At 43.1% G+C, this 23548-nt stretch overlaps 1 protein-coding gene across 4 annotated transcripts in view; it reads right to left on the minus strand.

Annotated features, from left to right (window-relative positions):
- GNB1 (G protein subunit beta 1) overlaps positions 1–23347 on the minus strand; it is a 27830-nt gene extending 4483 nt beyond the window's left edge. For all 4 annotated transcript variants that reach the window (XM_084821530.1, XM_084821528.1, XM_084821527.1 and 1 more), the window contains exons 1-8: positions 23261–23347; positions 17057–17095; positions 13737–13843; positions 11572–11635; positions 7714–7876; positions 4840–4906; positions 3789–3990; positions 3382–3598 (exon numbers count right to left, since the gene is read on the minus strand). In XM_084821530.1, the coding sequence (XP_084677656.1) occupies positions 3382–3598; positions 3789–3990; positions 4840–4906; positions 7714–7876; positions 11572–11635; positions 13737–13843; positions 17057–17095; positions 23261–23317 (916 nt within the window). In that variant the 5' untranslated portion in view covers positions 23318–23347. The remainder of the gene's footprint in view (positions 1–3381; positions 3599–3788; positions 3991–4839; positions 4907–7713; positions 7877–11571; positions 11636–13736; positions 13844–17056; positions 17096–23260) is intronic.
- Between the last annotated feature and the right edge of the window lie 201 nt (positions 23348–23548).

The raw sequence follows: 23548 nt of genomic DNA on the forward strand, positions 1-23548 counted from the left end.
CGAAACATGTTCAGATCTGACAAGTTCTAATGATTGTGGTTACGAGAAATATGCACAGAACCATAATACAAACAGAGCCTGGGCTTCTTCATTTTTTATTTGGCTCCTCAATTAAAGATGTTAGTTGGTAATGGGGAGAAGGTGACTTTCAAAGGAAGTTATGGGATTATACGCACATTTCCATCAGGTTCACTCAGTGGCTCCGTTCTAGAGTTTCCTTATGCACAGGAGGCCCCTGAGGTGTGTGAGAAAAGCCCCTCACATGCATACATTCTCATGTTAATCCGAGTGCAAGAGAAAGCCTTGGGAAGTATCTCATTTAGCATGTCAGAGCTGTTCCAAATTAATGGAGATGCTCTTGTACACGGGACCTCCATGGGCATATCAGAGTAAAGGTCGTGCTTTTAAACTGAAACAACTGAGTGAAGAAATGACAGCAGTCGATTACTGTTCAAGTGATGGACTCGATGGCCTTGTAGGCCCCTTCCAACCCTACTATTCTAAGTCAGGAGACGCACAGAAAACCCAGAGAATGAAGTCATTTATTGAGGAAGGGGTGGTGGTTGTATCTTTCGGCCCAAGGGCCAAATTCCATTTCGGAGAAGCTCTTGGGGGACGCATTCCAGCGGTGGGCAGGGCCAAAGACAAAAGGGGCAGGGGCCAAGATGCCAGCATATTGTAGCTTAAAGTTCTTACTGCCAGTCGCTAAGCCTTAAAGAGGCATTTCAACCTTTTAGAATTGGGGGGGGGGGGGAATTGCGCAAACACCAGGAAACCACCGAACAATTGGTGATTGGCGGAAAGGCGTGTGGGCACCTGAGGAACCCCAGAGGGCCAGACTGGGATCTCAGGAGGGCTGGATTCAGACCCAGGGTCTGAGGTTCTGCACCTTGATATACAGACTGGGTTTGGATGACATGCTGCAAGTCGTTTTGGGTTATTTAACCCACAATGAGGTGCGACGCCCAGGGGCACCAGGGTGCACATGCAACCCCCGCTTGGGGGTCGTGCTGTGTGAACCTGACGAGCGTGGTGTACGCGAGGGCTGTTAACCCTTGCATAACCCACACTTGCCAGATTCGCACGACGCAACAACCTCCGAGGGTGGTTTGCACATTCAAAATGGCAGCCGCATGCGCCCTGCAGACTAACCATGGGTTAAATAACTCGTGGTGGGCTGTTGTGCTGTGCAAACAGCCCCATAACATAAAAGGGGAGCGTTAAGTGTGTTTATGAATCTCAGCATGACTAGCAAGTTCGAAGCCGCTGTTTTATAGTTTTTGCCAATTCTTTAGAAAGCATTAAGACAGAATTTGTGTATAAAATATGTATAGCACAATCGCAATATTGCCCATCTCAGAAATCCATTAGAGCTTCAGAAATGTCAAAGAAGCCTCCCGTTTGAGTCAGCAGCACCAGCACTTCAAGCAAGAGGATCCCTACGCATTCTGAGATCCAGTCAAAGCACCAGCAGCCAATAGCATCTTGGAACATTTATATAGCTGCACAGAAAGCAAGGCCAATGACATGGCAGGGAGCTATTCTGGTGCAGATGCTGTCACGACCCCTGGCGTGTTTATGGTTAAATGAGGAAGGAGAACAAAGCATGATCTCTGAATATATTAAAGCTGAGAAGCCTATTCAGGAAACTGAAAGAGCTAGGAAAGACCAATGATCAGAAGAGCTGTTCTGTTAGGATGTGGCACGGTGATAGTCAGCTTTCTTTAAAACTCAGATCCCCTTTGACTTAATCCGCCATTTCTTTCCCTCTCCCCAGTAATCAAGTAATTCAGTTGATTCCCTAAAATAAATGGTTTTTAATGGCAAATTTAAAGAAACCACACTGCAACTGGCACTTTTTTCTTTTCTTTTTAAACATACTTCCCCCCTCTTCATAAAGGGATTTATAGGTTCATCCCACCTTCCCTTTTGTGAGTTCTCAACTTGCTTCCCCACTCCTCCACTTGTTGGAACCGTAATAAATCGGACGAGACAAAACAAGACAGACAAGACTGGCGCCTCAATTGTAGGAGCACGTTTTCTGTGGGAGCATACTGCACCCTCAAGCACAACGGCTTCCCCATCATCATTACATTTCTAAATTCTTGCAAAGAAATGTGTCAAATTAGGTATGTTAATAGTGGAAGCTTTGGAATGTATTTTTAACTCTAAAGGTGAGCTCACGTAATAAATGCTGCTCACAGAAGGAACATGTTGCTGAGCACAGAGTTTTAGATAATAAAAATCAGCAGCTACAAATCATTAGTTGGCAGTTATCACTGCCTTACCATCCCACAGTGTGAATTCCCAGAGGAAGGCTACGCAGCTTTAAGTACTTCTATATAGTGTAACTGCCAACTCTTCACCTGAATTATCCTGAGGAAATCCCATCTATCAAACAGCTGCCATTTGTTAAGACTCCTGGTGGGTCACATCCATTTTGTTAGGAATGATGAAGAATAGGCATGCACACAAACATACTGTAATAAAACGACTGTGACCAAGTCCATCTAAGAATGGCACGAGCAAGAAGAATGAGCCCCCAGCCCACCAACCCAATGTTGGAGGACTGCATTACTTAAGCACGATTGGGTACCACGAGGTACTGCAGTTTTGATTTCCTAAGAATGAGTCTTCAAGAAGCATGCTTCTAATCCTCATGGGGGCAGGGAAGAGTATAGAAATGCACTGATTGGAGACAGCCTTTGCTGTCACTCATACTCCTAGGCCCAAAGGTGTGCCCCCAACCCTCTACTTTGAGACAATATTGCATCTTTCTTTGCCCTCTCACACCACACACTTACAAAAATATTTATGAACGGATTATTCAGCTTAAGCCCATGCATCCAAATTTGCACAATCTAAATGCTGCATTTGGAGGAGATGGAAAGCTCTTAAGAGATTTCAACAGCTATTAGCAATCAGCAATGGACATAGGCTTCAGATGCCCATTTTGCAGAATTTAGGTCACTTGTATTTTCTTGGACTTTGTTGTTGTTCTTTCAAATCTAAACACATGGTATGGTTTCTACATGGATGCCTCCAGCTGCCATTACACTACAGTACCCCTGGTTAGTGCTCAAATTAGGGCTGGAGGGGGGGTTTACGTTTTGGATGGCCCTCTTAAGTTACTGTTTTTAGAAGGCTATGGGGGAATTTGATTAAACCTGGGAAGGAGTCAGGGGTTGGGGCTTGTAGATTTAATTAAGGCACTCCCTACCTTTCCCTCCAAAATAATTTAAACACTGCCTCTAGCTGTCTATCCTTTCTCCCCATCCTGCTGCTGCTTTCATCGTCCTTCATTCAGGAACCATATTTGCCCCCCCCTCTCTCACTCACCCTTTCCCCCCTCAGTCCCTATTTTTGACACCAAAAGCTTACCTGCTCTGTCAGCTTTGAGCGTGTCCCACACATTACAGTTGAAGTCATCATAGCCAGCTAGAAGAAGACGCCCACTCTTGGAGAAAGCTACAGAGGTGATGCCACAAATTATGTTGTCATGGGAATAAACCATCAGCTCCTGGTCGGCCCGGAGATCAAAGAGCCGGCATGTGGCATCATCAGATCCTGTGGCAAATGCATTGCCATTTGGGAAGAACTTAAGGGGAAAAAAGAAACGTGGATGTAATACACAGGGAAGGTGATCCAGCCTGCAAAAGGCTTCAACAACAGCTGGAAAGCTATTTCCTACTCCATCAAGATCTCCACAATAAGCACAAGGCATCCGATGTACAAAAGGACACACACACACTCTTAAAATTGCATCTCCCCACAAAGTTCTTACGTACACAGATGGCATTGATGTCAGACTCATGGCCAGTGAAGGTTTGCCGGCACATCCCTTCTCGGACATCCCAGAGCTTTGCAGAGGCATCACAGGCACCAGAAACAAAACACTTGGAATCAGGAGCAAGGGACAGGCTCATGACATCTCCGGTGTGACCAGTAAATGTAGTTGTTTGTTGGCCTGTTTCTATGTCCCAAAGGGCGCTGGCAGAGAAATGGTTTAAAAAGGATCAAACGTGAGAAGGCGAGCATAAGCAAACATTTTCCTGCATCTGATTAAGTGGACTCCAGTTCACAAAAGCTTATGCCATAATAAATTTGTTAGCATTTAAAGTGTTGCAAGACACACTGTTGCTTTTACTTCTTACATAATCCCTCAAAATAGCAGCAGTCTTCTTTTTCTCCCGACATTAGATCTGTACAACACACTTACACATGTAAATGAAAATATTTGTGCCTGGGAAGGAAAGATTCCCTATGAGGTTAAGTTCTCTTGCTCTCAGACTGGCAGGCCTTAAAGATCAATGTTATTTTTTTAAAGCCTCCATTAACTGAAGTGGCTCTAAGATGCTAACTGTGTACGCTGCATGAATAATGACTGAACTCCTTTGTCCCCATCATTAGGAGTAACCAAAGAAGAGCTGTGTTTATGCCAAGATTGAGTGTGCGGGTAAAAGTATATTAAAAAATCTCCTTGTAAGTAGAAAGCTAGCAAAGTAGAGCGCAGGCTGGGTTAGAACCTCTTCCTCCTGTGCTCATTTCCTACTAGCAAGGGAACATTCAAAAGTGTGATTCTCCCTCTTTGCAGCCTGAAGTGGAACAGAAGGAAGTCGACTCCCTCGTTCTACTGCATGTGTAGACCAAGCCTAAAATACTGTTTAGAGAGGGTTTGTAGCACATAGTGGTTACCTCCTGGTTTAATGACCAAGGAATGTGCATAAGGCTCCATCCAACACAGATTTAGACTGTCACAGCATGAAAGAAAAAGTTCTCCTTAATTTTGTTTAGCACACAAGCCCATCTCTAGAGTAATGCTGTTGTTCTTTTTCTTACCAAGTAGTATCTCCAGAGCTGGTAACAATTTGATTATCGTCCACAAAACGGCAGCATGACAAGTAGCCTGCAATGGAAGAGGATAAAGAGAGAGCAAAATGCGATTCAATAATACAGACAACTCTTCGTGCACTTTCCACACCAACTGCTTTTGTTATTAAGTGCCAGACAGAGGTGTAGACCAGACCAGAGGACTCTGAGCATCTCAGCACGTTTCAGGTGAAGTTTTTACCCAATGAACTGTCAAAATATTGCTTCTAAGAATGGCAGGTTACAATGCAGGCTGAGGGGCCCAATTAGAGCAAGCACGACTGGCCACTTCCCCCTCACCACCAGCCCTTTAAACCGGTTATTAGAATGGACCTACACACCACCTGCAGAATTACAATTCTAGCATGTGATAGCTCAACCTACTTTAGAAAGGGCAGTTGTTGTGTGCCAAACAGCAGTTCACCAGAGGCACAGGTCTGTCAGATTTCCTTCTTATGTCCAAAATGAAGAGCTGATCATGAGAACTGCCTATCTGAAACAGGATATTTTCTGAGACTCCCTCAACTCAGAGGTCTCACATTTCTTGCAGCTTACTGTCATTAAATAACTGTCCCTTTGCAAGAACATCCTTGGCAAGTTACCCGCAAGATAAAAACACCCCACCATCACAACAGCTATTGCCATTTCCCCCCCTCAGAGAATGAACACTATGTTGAACGTGATTTGCCATAGTTATCAAGATCACTAAGAAATAGTTTTATCTGTGCATCAGTACTTAGAAGAGTATATGACTCCTTTAAGTTAGCTAAAAGTCAAGCTATCCAAGCAATGCACCACAAATATCAGTTTGAATATGGCTTGATATATTTGTTATCCATTATATTAAACTGGGAGTTATAAACACTTTGAATTCACTGGATTATAAATAACTATTCATTGCTGAGTAACCTCAGTTCCCCTCTGTGAGCCATTTTCAGAGAGATCCCTTTCGTCTATACCAGTAAAGCCTTGCAGCAGTGGAAAGCCAGCAAGACACAGAGCCCGCCTGAGGTTTCCTCTTAAGAACTGTTAAAGGTTTTTTCCGGAGCCAAGCTGGCAACCTCTGGAGGAAGAAGCCTCTGCACTTGGCCACACCTCGAGATTTTGTTCTTTTACAGAAACAAAAGACAGCGTAAAGATGCGACAGAGCTCGGGGGGAGGGTGCAACCTTGAAAGATGGGACCCCTTCTGAGCCACTTCTCCCCTGCAGCTCATCTGATGTATTACTACAGATTTCAGGAGCAAATGGAAACTTGCAGAGGTTCAATGAACGTCACATATGGTGCTTATTAGCATAAAGGTACACTGAGGAGCATTCGTGGATAAATACTGCAGACTGCAGACAACTTGTCCTCAGTCCCATGGACTCTGCTGACAAGACATCAACATCAGTGGACCCAGCATATCTAAGAGGCTCGCTCCTTTCCTACATCCCTCTGCCTTCCAAGGGCACGTGAATACCAGAAAGTAGTTCAACCATCATTCCCCTTCTCAGGGAATTTTGGGAATTGCAGTTCAGTCAGAAGTAGGGATCTCCAACACAGAATTCTCAGTCCTCTTAGGCAACCATAATTCCCAGGATTCTTAAGGGAAAGCCGTGACAAAAACTGTCATACAAGCAATATAATGTTATAGAGTAAACAAGCCCTGAGACAGAGTTGATTTTTCCATCCACATACTTCCTTAGACCAGCCGTAGACTAAATAATTTCTATTAACATTTTAGAAACTTTGACCTGAGTGAAACTATATTCTAGGCTTAAATAGAAGGGAATAAATTGGAATTTTACATCTATTTTAACACAAAAAAACCACCAACTAGACCATGGCATTGGACAACAAGAAAATGCTCGAGATTCTGTCATCCTGTTTACTATGGAAATTTATTTTCAATTTCCATGGTGTTGTTTTTGGTAATGCTTGCTTCTTTCAAAGGACCACCATGCCAATTTAGGGAAGGGAGGCTTCAAGATTTATGATGCCTAGGGAAACCATTACTGCTTGTTATTTAGATGTAACTGCTTGCAAAACAACACATTTGCTATCACATTTGTCCCCCAAACTGTTTCCTCCAACACATAACACAAAAAATCCTAAGTACCAGAAATAAATTACTACTGTTAGGTTTGCAAAAGTTTTGATCTCAAAGAAGGCAAGTGCTTGCACGCACACATGCACCACGAGATTAATTTCCAACACTGTCTTGTATCTTCTGGGATGGCTTTAGAAAGACTCCCCTAGAGGCAACATTTGTCTGGATAACACATTCTGACCAATTAGCTCCAGGCAAGACTATTAAATGAAGCTATATTACAGCCCCACACCCCTTCTAAAAAAGCAGCTGAATTGTGTTTGAGCATGTTGTACAGATTAATCTTTTCTGATAAAGTAGTTTCAAGTATCCTGCCCAGCCATCCCTACATTACTGGTGGTACAAGAGCAAAGCATGACAATCAAAAAATGTATGGTCTAGCTATATGGTGCCTTCCCAGAGTTAACACACATGTACAACTAGGAAGCAGTCAGTGTAAAGCAACTGGTAAGACAAGTGGCAATCAACCGCTGCTGCAGCCAAATAACGGCCCCTGGTTTCTCCACCCACCCTGTGATACATGCTGTATAGGCCTTGCATGGCCACAGAAATCACATTATGAATGCAATTAATGCCTCCCAAATTACTAGCCCACCGCCCCCCCCCCCCGCATTTGCCACAAGCACTGTCACACAAGCAAGAATGGGGACCAATTTTTTCAGGGGAAGCCACAGAAGGAACATGATTAAGAAACCAGAGAGTTGAAACATATCTTGCATTGATGTGGGGCTAGGGGAAACAAACCACTCTCACCTGTATGGCCAGCCAGTTCACGGCTTACACGTACGTTGCCTTCACGTGTTTTCAGGTTGTAAATGGAACAAATGTTATCGAGGCCACCGCAGGCCACGTAGTTTCCAGATGGGGCATATGCACAGGTCATTACCCAGGATGAACGCAGGGGAATGGCGTGGACCTAGAATTAAAAAGAAAAAAAAGTTACGCCAGCCATTTTGTCAGGTTTCTTGCCCAAGACAGCCCTACCTTGAGCTTGGTAGGCAAAGTGAGGTAGTTGCTTCAGGAAATAGATATTTGGGTGGCAATTAAGTGTAACATAGTGGGAGACAGACCTGACTCATGGGGTAGGGGTGGAGTGGGGAGAATCCGCCAGGAAATTCTCCTGCACAAATCCCACTAAAACAAGAGAGGAGCTGCACAAGTGCTATGTACACATGGTAAATAGGGGGAAGGGGACCCATTTGAATATTCTGGCTCAGCTACCAAAATGTCTTGCACCAGGCACTTCTCCTGGTGATGATTCATCTCTAAATTTCTTTTCAGAGTACAATTTTATGCAATTTCCCCTCACAATCATCATCTTAGAATTTGTATCAACCTCTCCGTGTGTGTGTGTGGGGGGGGGGGGGACTCTCACACTGTACTAGATGGAACACTGGCTTTGGGAACTAGCCAAAAGCAGATAACATTGATAAAAACCTAGAGTTTCACGTTTAAGCTCTACGTTCACTTAATGGTCGCAAACAGGATGCTAAGAATATTTCAAAAATTTTTGGAGCCAGCACTCAATGGAAGTGTTTCCATTCCTAGCCAGCATTAGCTTTTTAGAAGCCCAGGAAGTTGGGATTTGTCCAGCATATGCAAATGGTTGATGATTCAGTCTTAAGCTTTCATTTAGAACAAGGGGTCAGCTTTTCAGGCCTGCAAGCCACGTGGCAACTTTCCCAACTCCTGATTTTACTGTGTGTAACCAGCAGAGATCACAGCTACTGTACTGGAGAGCTACCATGGCATGGTAACTAAGACACTAATGGCGCAATCCTATGCATTTTTAGACAGAGAAAAGGCCTACAACTCTCAGCATGCTGGGAGTTGTAGTCCTTTTCTCTGTCTAAACATGCATAGTTTTGCGCCCTAAGCCATGTAATCAGGATGTTCCCAGTTCAAACTTGCCTCTGTCATGAATTCATTTACTAGGTGGCTGCGGGCAAACCACCATCCATCAGGCTCAGTCCTTCATCTGGAAGGGGAGAGGCTGTGTCTCAGTGGTAGAGCCCCTGCTTTGCATGCAGAAGGTCCCAGGTTTGATCTTTGACTTGGATTCCTGCACTGAGCAGGGGGTTGGACTTGATGGTCTTATAGGCCCCTTCCAACCCTACTCTTCTATGATTCTATCTCCAGAATCTCCAGGTAGGGCTGGAAAAACTCCTGCCTGAAACCCTGGAGAGCCACTGCCAGTCAGTGTCAGCAATACTGGGCTAGATGGACCAAGGGTCTAGCTCCCTATGTTTCTAATGGGTGCCCTGAGTTTCAGTATGAAAATAGAAATAATGTATAGAGATAATGCTGTACAATTAAAAATATATATTTTTACATTTTCTTGATTCAGGATTAGAAAAAGAACGAACGAACGAACCTGGCACATTAGTCGAGCACACCACTTGCAATAGGTGTAATGCTCTATTACTAAAAATACAGCGATTGAGGGTGCAATCCTATGCATGGTTAGACAGAAAAACATCCCACAACTCCCAGCATTCCCCAGCCAGCCTGGGAGCTGTAGGCCCTTTTTCGCTCTCTAAACATGCATAGGATTGCACCCTTAATCACCAAAGAATACATCTCCTACCTGGCAGCCAACGGAATGTCTCAAAATGGTTGCTCATACTGCATCACTTGAATAGGACACTTTTCTTTCGTTCTTACAAGCACCTTCTTTTTTAGCATCATCACCGCATCCAGCACAAGTGCAAGACAGCTTAGCTACAGCCGTGCTGTTCGAGATATTTTTAGGTGTGACTTTGTATGTGCAATCTATTCAGAGACTTATGAAAATACTAATCTAAACCTACATTCTGGTTATTACAGAACTGTCATCCAATTTCCTATATTTGATGAATACTCTTTACTGACAAATGTCTCCTAACCCTCACAGGGCGGCGGGGGGGGGGGGGGGAGTATGGGGAAGAAGCAGAATAATAGTCTGTGATTTGATAACAGATGAGCTATTTCCTATCCGTTACGGACTTCCCTTAGTAGAGAGTTTTCCAGGTTGAAATCTTTCATCTCCTTAAAAGGTGAAGGTGTCCCCAACCAGTCGTGTCCGACTCTAGGGTGCGGTGCTCATCTCCGTTTCTAAGCCGAAGAGCGCTGTCCGAAGACGCTTCCGTGGTCATGTGGCCGGCATGACTGAACACTGAGGTGCACGGAACGCTGTTACCTTTCCCGCCGAAGCGGTACCTATTTATCTACTTGCAATTACTTGCTTTTGAACTGCTAGGTTGGCAGAAGCTGGGACTGAAGACGGGAGCTCACTCCTTCACGCGGCACTCGGGTCCCGAACTGCTGACCTGCCGACCTTCCAGTCTGCAGTTCAGCGTCTTAACCAGTAAGCCACCGCGGCCCTTCATCTCCTTAGAGGCATTCAAAGTGTGCTTGCTTACATTGGGGGTGACTTTTGCTGGGGAAGTAACGGCACCACCACTGGCTTTCACAAAATTGTCTGCAAGTGTGTGAATGGCAAAAGCAAATAAATAATTTGGGGATACGAGTGTTAACCCCCTTCCTGCTCCCTGAAGCTGGTACGTGGTGCATTTCCAAGTCGGAAGAGATCATTTTCTTGCAGATTTCCAAGTGTGAAGAGATAAATTTCATGGCCTTACCATTTTCACAATCATGGTAAAAGAGATTTGTCACCCATCCTTTCCATGTAAGCTTAGGATGACTCTGTTTAAGTGTCTATGAACTTAGAACTGGCATGTATTAGTTGTCCTGGACTAATTAAATGTAAAGTGCAAGAGTATAATCTTGCATGTGTGCCATCAGTGAGGGGCAAAGCAGACTGAAATGAAAGACAGATGAGGACTGAACTTGGCTTCATGGCTTGGAGAAGGTGAGGAGGGAGAAAGAAGAGGGGTGAGTCTGCAGAAAGATTGTGAACACCTGCCCTGTAAGACTGTAAGCAAATAGTAATTTCTAACTATTTCTCCACAGTGAAGAAGTAAGTGTGCCACCATACTGGTCAAGGGCTGAAATATAAGCACCAGTGAAATGCTTTTGTAGGTCTTTGTCCGCTTCCTTTTTCTTTTCGTTTTTCTTGAATTTTGAAGAGTGTTATTCTGGCTAAATGTATCTCCCTATTGGTATTTGCATGTCCCTGTTTCCTACCCAGCTATGCATTTTATTCAGGAATCATTACAGTGTTCTTTCTTCCAGTATGTGCTTGACAGCGTCACTGGAGGCTAAACCTCTGCATGTGCTAAGTAAACCTTTTATAATCTGGATCCGTGTCGCATGCACCTACTACACCCAGGATGTGAAGGCTCATGTCTAGAATGTATCCCTGTCAGTTTTCACTACAGAGGTCAAAACCAGAGAAGCTATGGTTCAACTCACACAGTATGCACCAAAGAAAAAAGGCTACCATTCAGCTTCTCTTTTCCGTCCTCTCACAAAAGCACCAAAAATTGAGCCATACCTTGAATTAGTCTATACTTGTCTCTCCATATGATCCTCCTTGTCAGAAAACAAAAGCCAAACCAAAAACAACAACAAATCTTGAAGGACTCCTTTGTAAGTTCTTTTCCTTCGGTTTATCCTTTCTCTTTCAGCGAAGCTGTAATTAAGTAGTAGAAGCCTATTAATTGCTCTTACCTTGTTTGTGGTGTAGCTGTCCCAAATGATAAGCTTGCCATCCTGTGATGCACTAACAAGAAGTCTGGAAAGGTGGGGTAGGAAAGAAAGGTACAAGAGAAAAGATAAACAAAGCACACATCAGAAGCGTGGGAGACAAAGAATTAGTTTGAGTTCAGAGCTACAGCTCTTCATCTGCAGATGCTTGCATACCATAGTCTTAATCATTTGCACTGCATATCTGATATGCAAAATGCTTTACTGCCTTTATCATTTGAAGTGGTCCTCAAAAGCCCTTTTTACATATGGGGAAACCAAGGCTGTGTGAGCTGCCCAAAACTACCCAGTGAGCTCATGGCTTGAGTAAAGATCTCAGCCAAGATTAGCAAGGTCTCCTGTTAATCAATAAATTGAACTGGTTCACATTGGCCACATTTGGACGATCAAATCCTGCATGCAGCCCCTTTCTGTGGCTGCTTCACTCCTCCCTTCACATGAGCAAATCAGGAAGCTGCAGTTAACGATAGCTTCCCATTACATCCAAACTGGGAACTAAGTTTAATGGCCTCCAGGCAAGCCAGAATTCAGAAGCCAACTTGAAACAACGGGGCTGTGTGTAGATGTCCAAAATTTGTGAATTTGTGGCCTTATTAAGCCAGGATTTGATCACTGAACACTTCCAACAACAGAAGTTAACACACACAATTCAACTAGATGTAAGAGGTATACTTTCTCTGACACACCCAAGTCTTTTCTATTCTTGAGGATATAAAGATCTAGGATTCTGTAAGATGCTTAAGAGTAGTAGAGATTATTTAACTTGTATAAACAAGCTCAAGTGAATTAATAAGATTGCTTTCATTAGATTAAAAAGACTCCCTCCAACAGCTTTTGCTGATTCAATCAGTATTTGCTATGAGCAGACAAACTCACAAATTTAAAGAAAAAGAGATAACGATGCAAAGCCAAATATTTATACAATTACAAAATTATTATGAGGATGTGCATTATGGCAGCCAATGACAAATTTATTCACACTGCTCAATGTGAACTCTGGATCTCTGAATAGTTAAAAGCATCAGGAATTCAGAAAGAGCATTTGAAAACAATTTAAGAACAGCCACAAAGCCTTTCTATCTTTAGAGTTCTCCAGAATTCCTCCAATACCACAACCATATTTTTTTCTTATACAAGGGGCAACAGTATTTTTGAAAATGGATGTCAGTTCTGCTGCTACCAGAGAAGAACAAGTGCTAATATCAGTTGTCAGTGTTGCTCAATTCCCTCAGTACTCGAGCAGGATATTGGGATTATGAAACTTCCTATGAAGTAATTGCAACAGTGTCCTTACCTTTACACAACGGAGGGGGGAAATAAATCTTCCCCCTCCAAGTAAAGTCATGGAACCTCAGAACCTTGACTCTAGCCACACAAAAAGAGAAATAGCAGCAGTTGCCACATTTCTATCATCCAGGTAAGAGGAAGAATCACCACCACCACAAATGTGCAAGATCTTCAAGTGGGGATCCAAATAAACACCAAGGTCATATTTTAGTAGATTTGGCAACACTGCTGGAATGTGGAGAAGGCTATCTGTCTCTCTTTCACCATATACACGTTATATCACAACTGCAAATTCATGTTTTACAGTTTTCCCTTGTTATCCCTGCCACCCTATTCTTTCCACCTTCCACTAGTTAGTTGTTGTTTTTTTACTGTTCCCCCCATGTACAATTTTGTTTATAAACTATTTCAGGCAAGGACTTGTCTTTTGTTTATGTTCCCCTGTAAAGTGCCATTTACACCGATATAAACAACAAATAGCTAGGCTGAGAGAGGAGACCAGAGAAATTATTTGAAGTAGTAGCAAAATATATGGGTGCTTTCAAAGCAATTCCCATGTTTTTCCCCCTCCTCCCGCCTTCTCTATCCTTGGTAAATTGCCCTGAACTCTCTGGAAGAAGGGACAGATTTACAGTTGTGGCAGATCTTATGCAAGGGCAGCCTTTCCCAATCTGGCACCCATTACATGTTTTGGATTCCAACTCCCAGCACTCCTGACCATTGGCCAGGCTGGCTGGGGCTGATGGGAGTTGAAGTCCAAAACATCTGGAAGGCACCAGGCTGTGCAAAGTTGTGGAAAAAAATCAGGAGCTTGGGAGTCTTTTTGCAGCACAAAAACTCACCTGGAATCAGTCCCCCAGTGCATTGCATAAATTTTAGCCAAATGTCCCCGCAGTGTTCTTCTAGTGCGCATCTGAATACGACCCACTGGATCAATGTTGGCTGTGATCTAAACAGAAGGTGCACGTTTGTAAGCAACAGCCACAAAAGCATTTTCTGACAGGCGAACTCTTAACCGGTAAGCCTATGCTGGTTAAGTAGAAGACTACACTTTGTAAATAAGAGACTTTGTCTCTTATTCCCAAAGAACAAGACACAAATCCCAGTAGGGACATTTTGGATATGTTTCCCTATTGTACCAAATAGTTTAGCCAAGACACTTGACTAATGGCTTGGTTCACTATGACTTCTTCCAGAAGAAGCTCCTCACTCCAGAGTTCTAGCATAACCATAACTTAGATGGACCCTACTTGCACAGTTGTTATTATTATTACTTTGTATTAGAGATATCCACACATAGTGTTATACTCCTTTGCTTTCATGCAAGGAGCCACTTCCAAGGAGGTGCTTGCTAGATGCCCAGGGTTATATGGCCTCCATTGAGAAAGCTCAAAGTTTACAATCTTCGGCTCATGGAAGAGGGAGGTCTTAACCGGGTGTCTGAATGTATACAGTGAGAACGCCAGGCAGATCTCCCTGGGAAGGGCATTCCACAGACAGGGGGCTGCTGCAGAGAAGGCACGCTATACGGAGGTGGTAAAAAGACCATGTGCAAGGACCTTGCTACAACAACGGTAAGCCTGCAGAGTTGCCCCGGGAGTTACTTGTACCTGGGAGTGGCTGAGGTCAGGGTCCCGATACCCAGATGAAGGCAAGAAGCTCACTTATACCACTTTGGGGAGTGGCTGGACTCACCTGCACCAAGGATGCCATAGGGAAATGTGACAATAATACTGTTGAGCTTTGAACCCCAGAGGGGAAGTAGCTGTGTTCATCTGCTGCAGCAACACAACGAAGTCTTGTGGCACAGTATTTCATGGTTAACTCATTGCAAAAAATAACTGAAGCTGTTCAGGGGATTTATGTAAACTCTTCATCTTGCTTTGCCAATTCATTACCAGTTGGGAATGGGTCACACCAGAACTTCCAACCAGATACTTTTACTCTTTTCTGTTGAATCCCATTTTCATTTGTGTTCTCTACATAGTAATATTTTGCACTGCTTGGCCTTTTGGCTTCACTTTGTAAACCCCCCCCCCCTCCCTTCACTGGACCCATGTAATTTTAGTGTGTGTGTGTGTGTGTGTGTGTGTGTGATCTCTTCTCGATCATTTCAGAGTGCAGGACGTGGAGTAATGGGCTCAAGTGACAGGAAGCCAGATTCCAGCTGAACATCAGGAAAAACATCCTGACTGTTAGAGCAAGACGACAATGGAACCAATTCCCTAGGGAGGTGGTGGGCTCTCCCACACTGGAGGCATTCAAGACGAAGCTGGACAGCCATCTGTCAGGGGTGCTTTGACTTAGATTCTTGCACTGAGCAGGGGGTTGGACTCAGTGGTCTTTTAGGCCCCTTCCAACCCTACTATTCTATGAATCTAATTATACAAATACACACACACACACTCCGTACCTACCTACCTACCTACCTACCGAGATGATCACCATCTCGCACCAGATGGAAATCAGTTCTGGTCCATGAAAGTAGACTGGCTCCAAGGAATTTGTTAATCCTTATGGAGCTACAAGACCTTGTTGTCTAAAATAAGTGCACTTTCTAAGCAACTGCCACTTTCTAGGAAACTGCCCTCAACACAATTCCCCATTATGTGGCCAAATATGTTTAAGACTTGTTTTCTGGCATATTGCAGTGAACTCAGGGAAGTGTATAGCACATACCCCTTAAAAAGTAAAATAAGTCTGTATTTTTGTTCTATCTCCATGTAACAATTATTTAGCTAAAGGACACAGACACAGCATTCCTGCTTCCTCTTGAGATCTGTCAAGGTGGCTCAGTTGGATGTAGGCTGCTTTCCGGACTTAGAATTCCTACATAGCTGCCTTTTTTCTTTTGTATGTTGGGTTCTTAAATGCTCCCTTTCCTGCTCCCATGGTCTAGGTTACAGCATATGTTAAAGATTGAAAAGTGTTAATCCAGCATTTTTGCCAAACATAAATAAAACCCATGAATTGCACTTGCAAAAGAAGGCCTTGCATCTTACAATGCCAGATCGAACAGTTAACATTTATGGAGTGACTTCAACAGAGGATGCTTCTTAGGCAACCAACTGACACCCCCCTCTGTCTCTGTCTGTCTGTCTGTCTGTCTGTCTCTCTCTCTCTCACACACACACAATTACTAATACTTTGCTTTTGATTCTGGCAAGGAAGTTTCAGTAGACAGCAATGTAAACCTGGATTCAAAACACGAACAATAGCTGTTGGCCCATTTTTATATATGAGTGGCTGCAAGAGGTTGCATGATCTTGGGTTTTTTTGGTCTCCGAGGTCTCAGACTCTTGTGGAAAAAAACAGAATGAAGATTGGCATCCTTCATGCCACATGCAGTGCTTATAATGACATACACACTTAAGGCAACTTTCTGAACAACCAAGTCCAACAGAGACAAGAATATAGATCCTCTTCTTAAGATACTGAAGAACTCTTAGTTGCTCTTGCTGCCACAGCTACCTACCTCTCTCAAACTCTTCTGCCACATATGCCTTCTAATGCTGAGAAGTGCATGTAGCAGAAGCGTTTCTGGAGACATCACAGTTCTGACATTTTGTTTCTATTCATCTTCAGAAGCAACCACGACGCTTAAGGCAGTATCTCTACACTGGTGCACCTGTAGTACTCAACCTCTTAATTATTGCAAAGGAAGGAGAAGCAGGCTGCAGGATTCTACAAGCCTTTCCCCACCCCTAGCAGTCTATAGTATGGTTCCTGCTAACCAGAATTAACAGTCAACCAGTCATGAAACAAGCTTCAACCCTGGTTAACTGCAAACCTAGGTTAGCAATAATTAGGGTTAAGGCTTGTGTTGATGTAAGCCTCAACCATACTTAAGGCATCCGGGGGGACGTACTGAGGGAATGCGGCTGAGGATGTATTCCATGTGCATCAGCACTCTGTATTTCAAAACTAACATGGTAAGAGAACCTTATTCAACATTAAATAAGGGTGATTCAAGGAGTCTTTATTCCTGTATAAGCAGAGTATCTGTTGCCAAGAGGATCCAAAAAGGTGATCATACAGAATCCCTCAAGTGAAATGTTCCTACTCAGCAAGTTAAAATAGTCACAGCTGTATCTTTATGTAAGCAATTTTAGTTTTTTAAAAAATATATATATAGTTCAACGACATGAAGATGCAGACTTACCTGGGCCAACGTAGCATCAGCACATGCTTTCCTAGCATCCTGGAAAAAAGGAGAGACACCATGTCAGAGAGAGGGAAGATACTCAATGAATGACTTGACCCTAAGCTACAATTACACAAAGGCCAGAACATAAGAAGAAGCCAGGCAAACCCTTTCCTACTGTCACCCAAAAGCAGCAAAAGAAAAGCAACACATTGAAATACCTGAGTCTGTACCTTGAAGGAGGAAGCTCTGAATTTACCAGAAGCTTATAATCCACTAAGAATTTAGAAAAGAAATTACAGCACCTTTGGATATGTGTATCTCTCTCTTGGTTAACTCTATCAAGTTGTTTTAACTGTGTAAGTAGAATTCTGGATGACAAAATAGACCCTGAAATCTTACAAAAGCTAAGTAGGATAATCTCTTTGTGAAACCCAAACCAGCTGAGTACATAAAGCTGTAATGCCCACATTTATACAAATATGACGTTTATAATCAGCCTCCCAAACTATATCTTATTACTTTAAGTAGCCACTCACAACCACAGGGGACTTCCATAATCAACTTCAACAGAGCTAAATACGATTTAAATCCAGTAGTCTCTCTTAACTGACCAACGGATCTGGCTGCATGTGATGCACCCATCAATACACGAACAACAAAGTTAGGATGTCTTAAAGCAATACAGCAGGACTATCATCATAAAACTATTTTCAAACACTGAAATAGTAGTACCATTGCAGATACTGCCTTGCAATTCTCACTACAATCCTGTTAGGTAGAAGATTGCTACCCCTCTTTTAGAGACAGGAGCACTGAGGTCAAATCTATGTGCTTTTCCCAAAGCTGCTCAGAGTCATTTGCCTTTAATCTTGATCTTCTTTCCTACCCTCACCACAGACATGTCCACTTAGGTCATGATACATGCAAACAACATGTAGGAAAAATTAAACATCTTTATTTAACATCAACCATGATCATCATCCCCCTCTGTTATTTATAAAGCTCCTTAAAAATTTACTCAGTGCTGTACAGAGATTAAAAACAAGACACTCCCTGCCTGTAGACTTACAATCTAATAGACATGATACAAGAGGAAAAAGGGAGAGGGAGGGAACACAAGCAAGTTGAGGCACCGATTTTTAAAGATGCACAGAATGGAAACAGTTCAGGACAAGGAGGAGCCAAATGGCAGCTGGTCTCACTGCTGAGCCAACAAAGCAGGCCTCGCTGCTTTCTTGCCGCCGGCGAGCTCATATCACTCCAGTGCTGAAGGAGCTGCACTGGTTACCAGTTGTTTTCCGGGCCAAATTCAAGGTGTTGGTTTTGACCTTTAAAACCCTATATGGTTCCAGCCCAGCCTATCTTAAGGAGCGCCTCCAGCAGCACCAGACAGGCCGCTTAACAAGATCAGCCTCGGATGGCCTTCCCTCTGTCCCATCACCCAGGACAGCTAGACTGGTGGGGACGAGGGAGAGGGCCTTTTCTGTGGTGGCCCCCACTCTGTGGAACTCCCTCCCTAAGGAACTCCATCATGCCCCCTCTTTAATGAGCCTCCGCCATGCATTAAAAACGTGGCTGTTCAGGCAGGCATTTGGGGTGGGTTAGGGTATTTTAGAAAATATTTTTATTGTAGTATTTTATTGTTTTAAACTGTTTTATTATATGCTGTACATCGCCCAGAGTGGCTGGGTGACCAGCCAGATGGGCGATTAATAAATTCAATAAATAAATAAATAAATAAAATCACTGTCCTGTTTCTCCCTGTGCTGCAGCTAGATGGAGAAGGGTAAAATATAGACAGCTACACAGGAAGAAGCAGATCGACACTATGGTGACAGATACATATCTAAAACCATGCACTGTAGAGCACAGATTTGACCACCATGCAAGGAGAGCAACAATGGCTGCTTGGAATGTGAAAAAACAGTCCTTGGAATGTTGAGCCCTGATCTGGAAGAAAGGGATTCAAAAACAGACAACGCCAATGGCTAAAGAGGCCTGTATTCCTGGATTTAACCTCCACGGGAATCATTTCCCATAAGAAAAGTTGGAAGCCATCACCGAGTTGTAGGTGCCTTGGCAGACAGTGCCACATTTCATGACAATATATATATATATATATTTGAAAGCAGGTGGAAAGTGTAACAAAAATAACATAAGCCACTGCAGTTTACATTTTAAACTTACATTTATTATCACTTTGGATATTATTGTCTTCGGGTTTTAACACCACTCTCACACTATGAGGCTGTTCAAACATGCTAACCCACACTCAGCAGTTGAGTGTGGGCTGTTTTGAAGTATGGGTTGTTTGTTGCACTGTGGATTAGTGTGTTATCCGAATGCAGCCAGGCTGGCTTATTAACCATGCAGGCTTGTTAACCACCCTAAACAACCCAAGAACAAACCATAGGTTCTCAAGGTGGCTTGAGAAAAATAAGCCACACTGCATGGTTAACAAGCCACCCTGGCTTTGTTCAGACAACACGCTAACCCATGGTTCAACAAACAACTCACGGTTCAAAACAATCCACATTCAACCACTGAGTGTGGGTTAGCGTGTTGTGTGAATGGCCCCACTGTGTGACACAAGGAATCTTTGCATGCTGAGATTGTAGGGGTCACACGCTACATGAAAGGCAGACTTCCAATTAGGAAGTGGCTCTGATTAGGCTCCAATTAAGCAAGACACACAGAGACAAGCTGCACAATCCACAATCTGTGTGCCAATAAGCGTGCCCTTACACAAATTCCCAAGTTCAATGGGGCTTGAATTGTGTCTACAAGCAGCCTTCCCCCCAGATGTCACTGAACTACAACTCCCATCATCCCTGACCATTGGCCATGTTGTTTGGGTGTGATGGGAGTCCATCATCACCTGATGAAACAAGGGTGGGAAAGGCTGGTCTACAGTTATGTTAAACAACTCTTCTCAGTTAAAGGGGGAGCCCCAGAAACGGCTGCTGCGCTGTACAATTTCCCCCAAATACCTCAAGCTGTGCGTGTATTTGTTCTTATTTTAAACAGAGAGCAACACAGGAAAGCAAAATACAGAAAGTCTCCTTACTGGAGCCAGAACCTTTCATTATGTTTAAAGAAATTTAGAAATAACGAAGGCAGGAAGACATGGATATTAATTTCTTCAACTAGTTATGTATACAGTGGTTGGATAATTTGTGAGATGTCCCACAACAGTCATTTATATGGATGGATTTCATGTTAAGAGATTTTATTTGGCTTGAGAAGGGAATGGGGAAGGATAATATAATGATTACGTAGGCTTGTTTATGAGAATATATTCAAGGTCTAGCTCATATTTTGTAAGGAAACAGTCTTACTTAGCACCTTCATTAAAGGCTTGCCCAACAGTCTAAAATGTAACAACAGTCTGTAAATGCAGATTGCAATCAACATGAAAAGGCTAGGATAATAGTCAAAGGATCCCAGGGATGGTCAATTTGTTATGCAGTGGATAGGGCAGGCTTTCCCAACCTGGTGCCCTCCAGATGTTTTGGACTTCAACTTTCATCAGCTGCAGCCAGCATGGAGAATGTCCAGGAATCTGGGGAGTTGTAGTCCAAAACATCCAGAAGGCACCAGTTTGGGAAAGTCTGGGGTAAGGTGTTGCATTCAGCTATGGGAAGCCCACACTGAAATCTTGGAAACTACCAAAACATGTTTCCTCAGCCCTCAATTCCTAACCCCTCCAACGCTGCCCAGATCCACATGAACTATATTTCTCCTGCTCTTTTAGTATTCCCTCTACCAAAACAGCTCTACGTTAGGCAAAAATTACATTTTAAACCAAGTCTGCCTGATTTACCCAACTTCTTCTGATCATGAACATGGGATCAGGGATATTTTGTGTGTGGAACTGTAGGCCCCTGTCCATATACCGGCAGGAACCCATTTCAATAATCTGCTGAGGTTAACCTCAAAAGCACACACAGACACAGCACAGCTCATAATAGGATTTCATAAACAGGTATGCTGTGTTCTGCTCTTAATCACTTGACAGAGAACTCAACTATAAATAACAGCCTTTGAGAGAAAGTAGAGTACAAATGTAAACACAACAAAATGAAATGGTCTCAAGGCATTCAGAAGTTAAACACATGTGCACACACACAGATTTAAGTAACCCCGTGGACCCATGACCCTTATTCTCTCTCTCTCTCTCACACACACACACACACACACACACACCCCTCTATAACTCCCCTCAATGGTGGTGTTAACTTTTTATTTATTTATTTACAATATTTATATACTGCTCCACATCAAAAGATTTCAGAACAGTGAACAGCAAAGATCAAAGAATAAAACACCAGTTAAAATATTTTTTAAAACACAGGTTCCAATAAGGCTGAATTTAATAAACTGAATTTTGAGCTCTAACTGCTTGTGTTTCAAATTAAAAAGGGGGACTGTCTCTTGGTATTTTCTTTTCTACCACCAGTCTGACAAGCTGAAATCCAGTTCTGTGAAGACCCTGGTTACTTTTGTTTACACAGCGTCTGTTTTGTTAGATGTTCTAATTTATTTAGGCTATTGTGGTTGCCAATCATCTTGTTTCCTAAAACACCTTTACAAACTTTAACATACTGGATCTAAAATGGGGCTTCCCCTTTGAACGTTATTTCTAAAACACAGAACAGTAGTGCATTTCAGGGAAGCAAAATGACAAATGCTACTCAGCCAGCACAAGCCTAGGTTTACAATGTTTTGTGCGACCTATGATTTTAATGCCAGCTTAACAAGATGGCCTGTTTTATTCTTTGCATAAGCTATCTACTAGTAGGAAAGAAATCAAACTGATTCACACAGAAGAACGTTATGATGTGCCTTATCAGCAAAGAATGGGTTGGATCCAGACTTAATCATGCTTATCTATACAGTATTGTGATTGTGATGGTAAAGCTTTTGGAACCGATTGACTGAGTTTGTGTGGTGGCTTGGAATATTCAGTTGCTTGGGGAAAGCAGTGTGCAAGTCAAGCTTCAGAAACAGAAGCAAGCACTGCAGCTGGAGTAAAAACTTCATACAGGGATACCTAAGAACAGGGAAGAGGTCCCAGGAGGTAGGCAAGCTAAAGGACAAGGAGTCCAGAGCTAAGGTGGATAAAGGATGGGTGCAGAACAGGCAATGATCTGAGAAACAAAAACCTGAAGCAAAGTGAGGTGGAGAATGGGGCTGCAAGAAAAAGGGGTAGAGAGGGAAATAAGACGTGTGTGTGTGTGTGTGTGTGTGTGTGTGTGTGTAAAGAAACTTCATGACAAAGCTCAGAAGGATATGTCATAATGCGGGGAGAGGAGTTGTCAGATTGGTCAGGAGACTGAGTGGCTAAAGGAAGTCGGCATTGGTCTGAAATGCAGAATCTGAGCAAGCACAAAGTTAAAGAAAGGAGAAGCTAAAAGAAAGTATGTATAAGGTCTAGAGATGGAAGAGGCTAGGAAGGAAATGGGCAGGCAAGGGAAGAAGCCAAGAAGGCATAAAGTTGCTAGGCCTAGCGTGGCTCAACCTAGGCTGAAGACTTCTGCCAGCTACAGCTTCTACTGTCCCTGCTGTGATCTCACCTAGCAACCCTAAGGGGGCATGAGAGCCAAGCAGCAGTGGGTGGTAGTGAGGTTGAATTTCATGTACCGCTTAGGCCCAAACAGCCAGCCCTTGGGCTGCGGGCTTTTAAGATGGTATGAAGTGGCTGCTGTCCAGAGGGCTTCTGAAACAGCCTCCCCGTGCAGTCCCTTCTTCTTTGCATACAATGAAGCCAGATGATGCTAGCCTCTGAAATAAATGTATTAGGCTGTAAGTCTCGAGACTGTATATCACGTCACATGCTTTTCTTCCTCCACAGGAAACCAGCAAATGAGCTTGGAAAAGCATTCTATAATGTACTTAGCAGCAATAAAGTAGCAGCTTAAACCAGGCCAGTATAAGTAGTAAGTATGAAATGGCAACAGAACAGGCATTGAAAATGTACTGCCATGACCAGCTGCTCAGCTGCTGTTTTAAAGTATAGGTTTTGTTTTATTGTTATATTTGATATTAATGTTTTTACTTCCATTAGCTCACTTGGAAGCTGAAAGATGGCACAGAAATCTTTTAAATAGGCAGATAGTTTTGGCTTTTATCCTATCTATAGGTTTGTTTTTTTTAAAGAGTAGAACCCATACATTCCCTCTCCAAAAAAGGCAAGAGTGTTTGGTCTTAAATACATACTCTAATTTGGTTTTTCAGTTGCTCCGCCTCCTGGCGTAACTGGTCAAGTTCACTCATCTTCCCGTGCTTCTATGACACCTCTCAGATGCTCAAAAATCTGGGGGGAAAAACAGAAGAAGTTGAGGTCCGCTGAACTTAAAACAGCATACTTACTGTGCAATCCTATGCATGTTTACTCAGAAGTAAGTCCAAGCAGGTGAACACAGGATAGCAATCTCAGTCTACATTACTTCAAGGTTGCTTATATAATGTTTAGGTATTAAATTAGGTCAAGGCTGTATGTATATT

This window comes from Heloderma suspectum, chromosome 15, assembly GCF_057233095.1.
Source record: "Heloderma suspectum isolate Gila_16-S chromosome 15, 16-S_ref, whole genome shotgun sequence".
NCBI classification, from domain to species: domain Eukaryota; kingdom Metazoa; phylum Chordata; class Lepidosauria; order Squamata; family Helodermatidae; genus Heloderma; species Heloderma suspectum.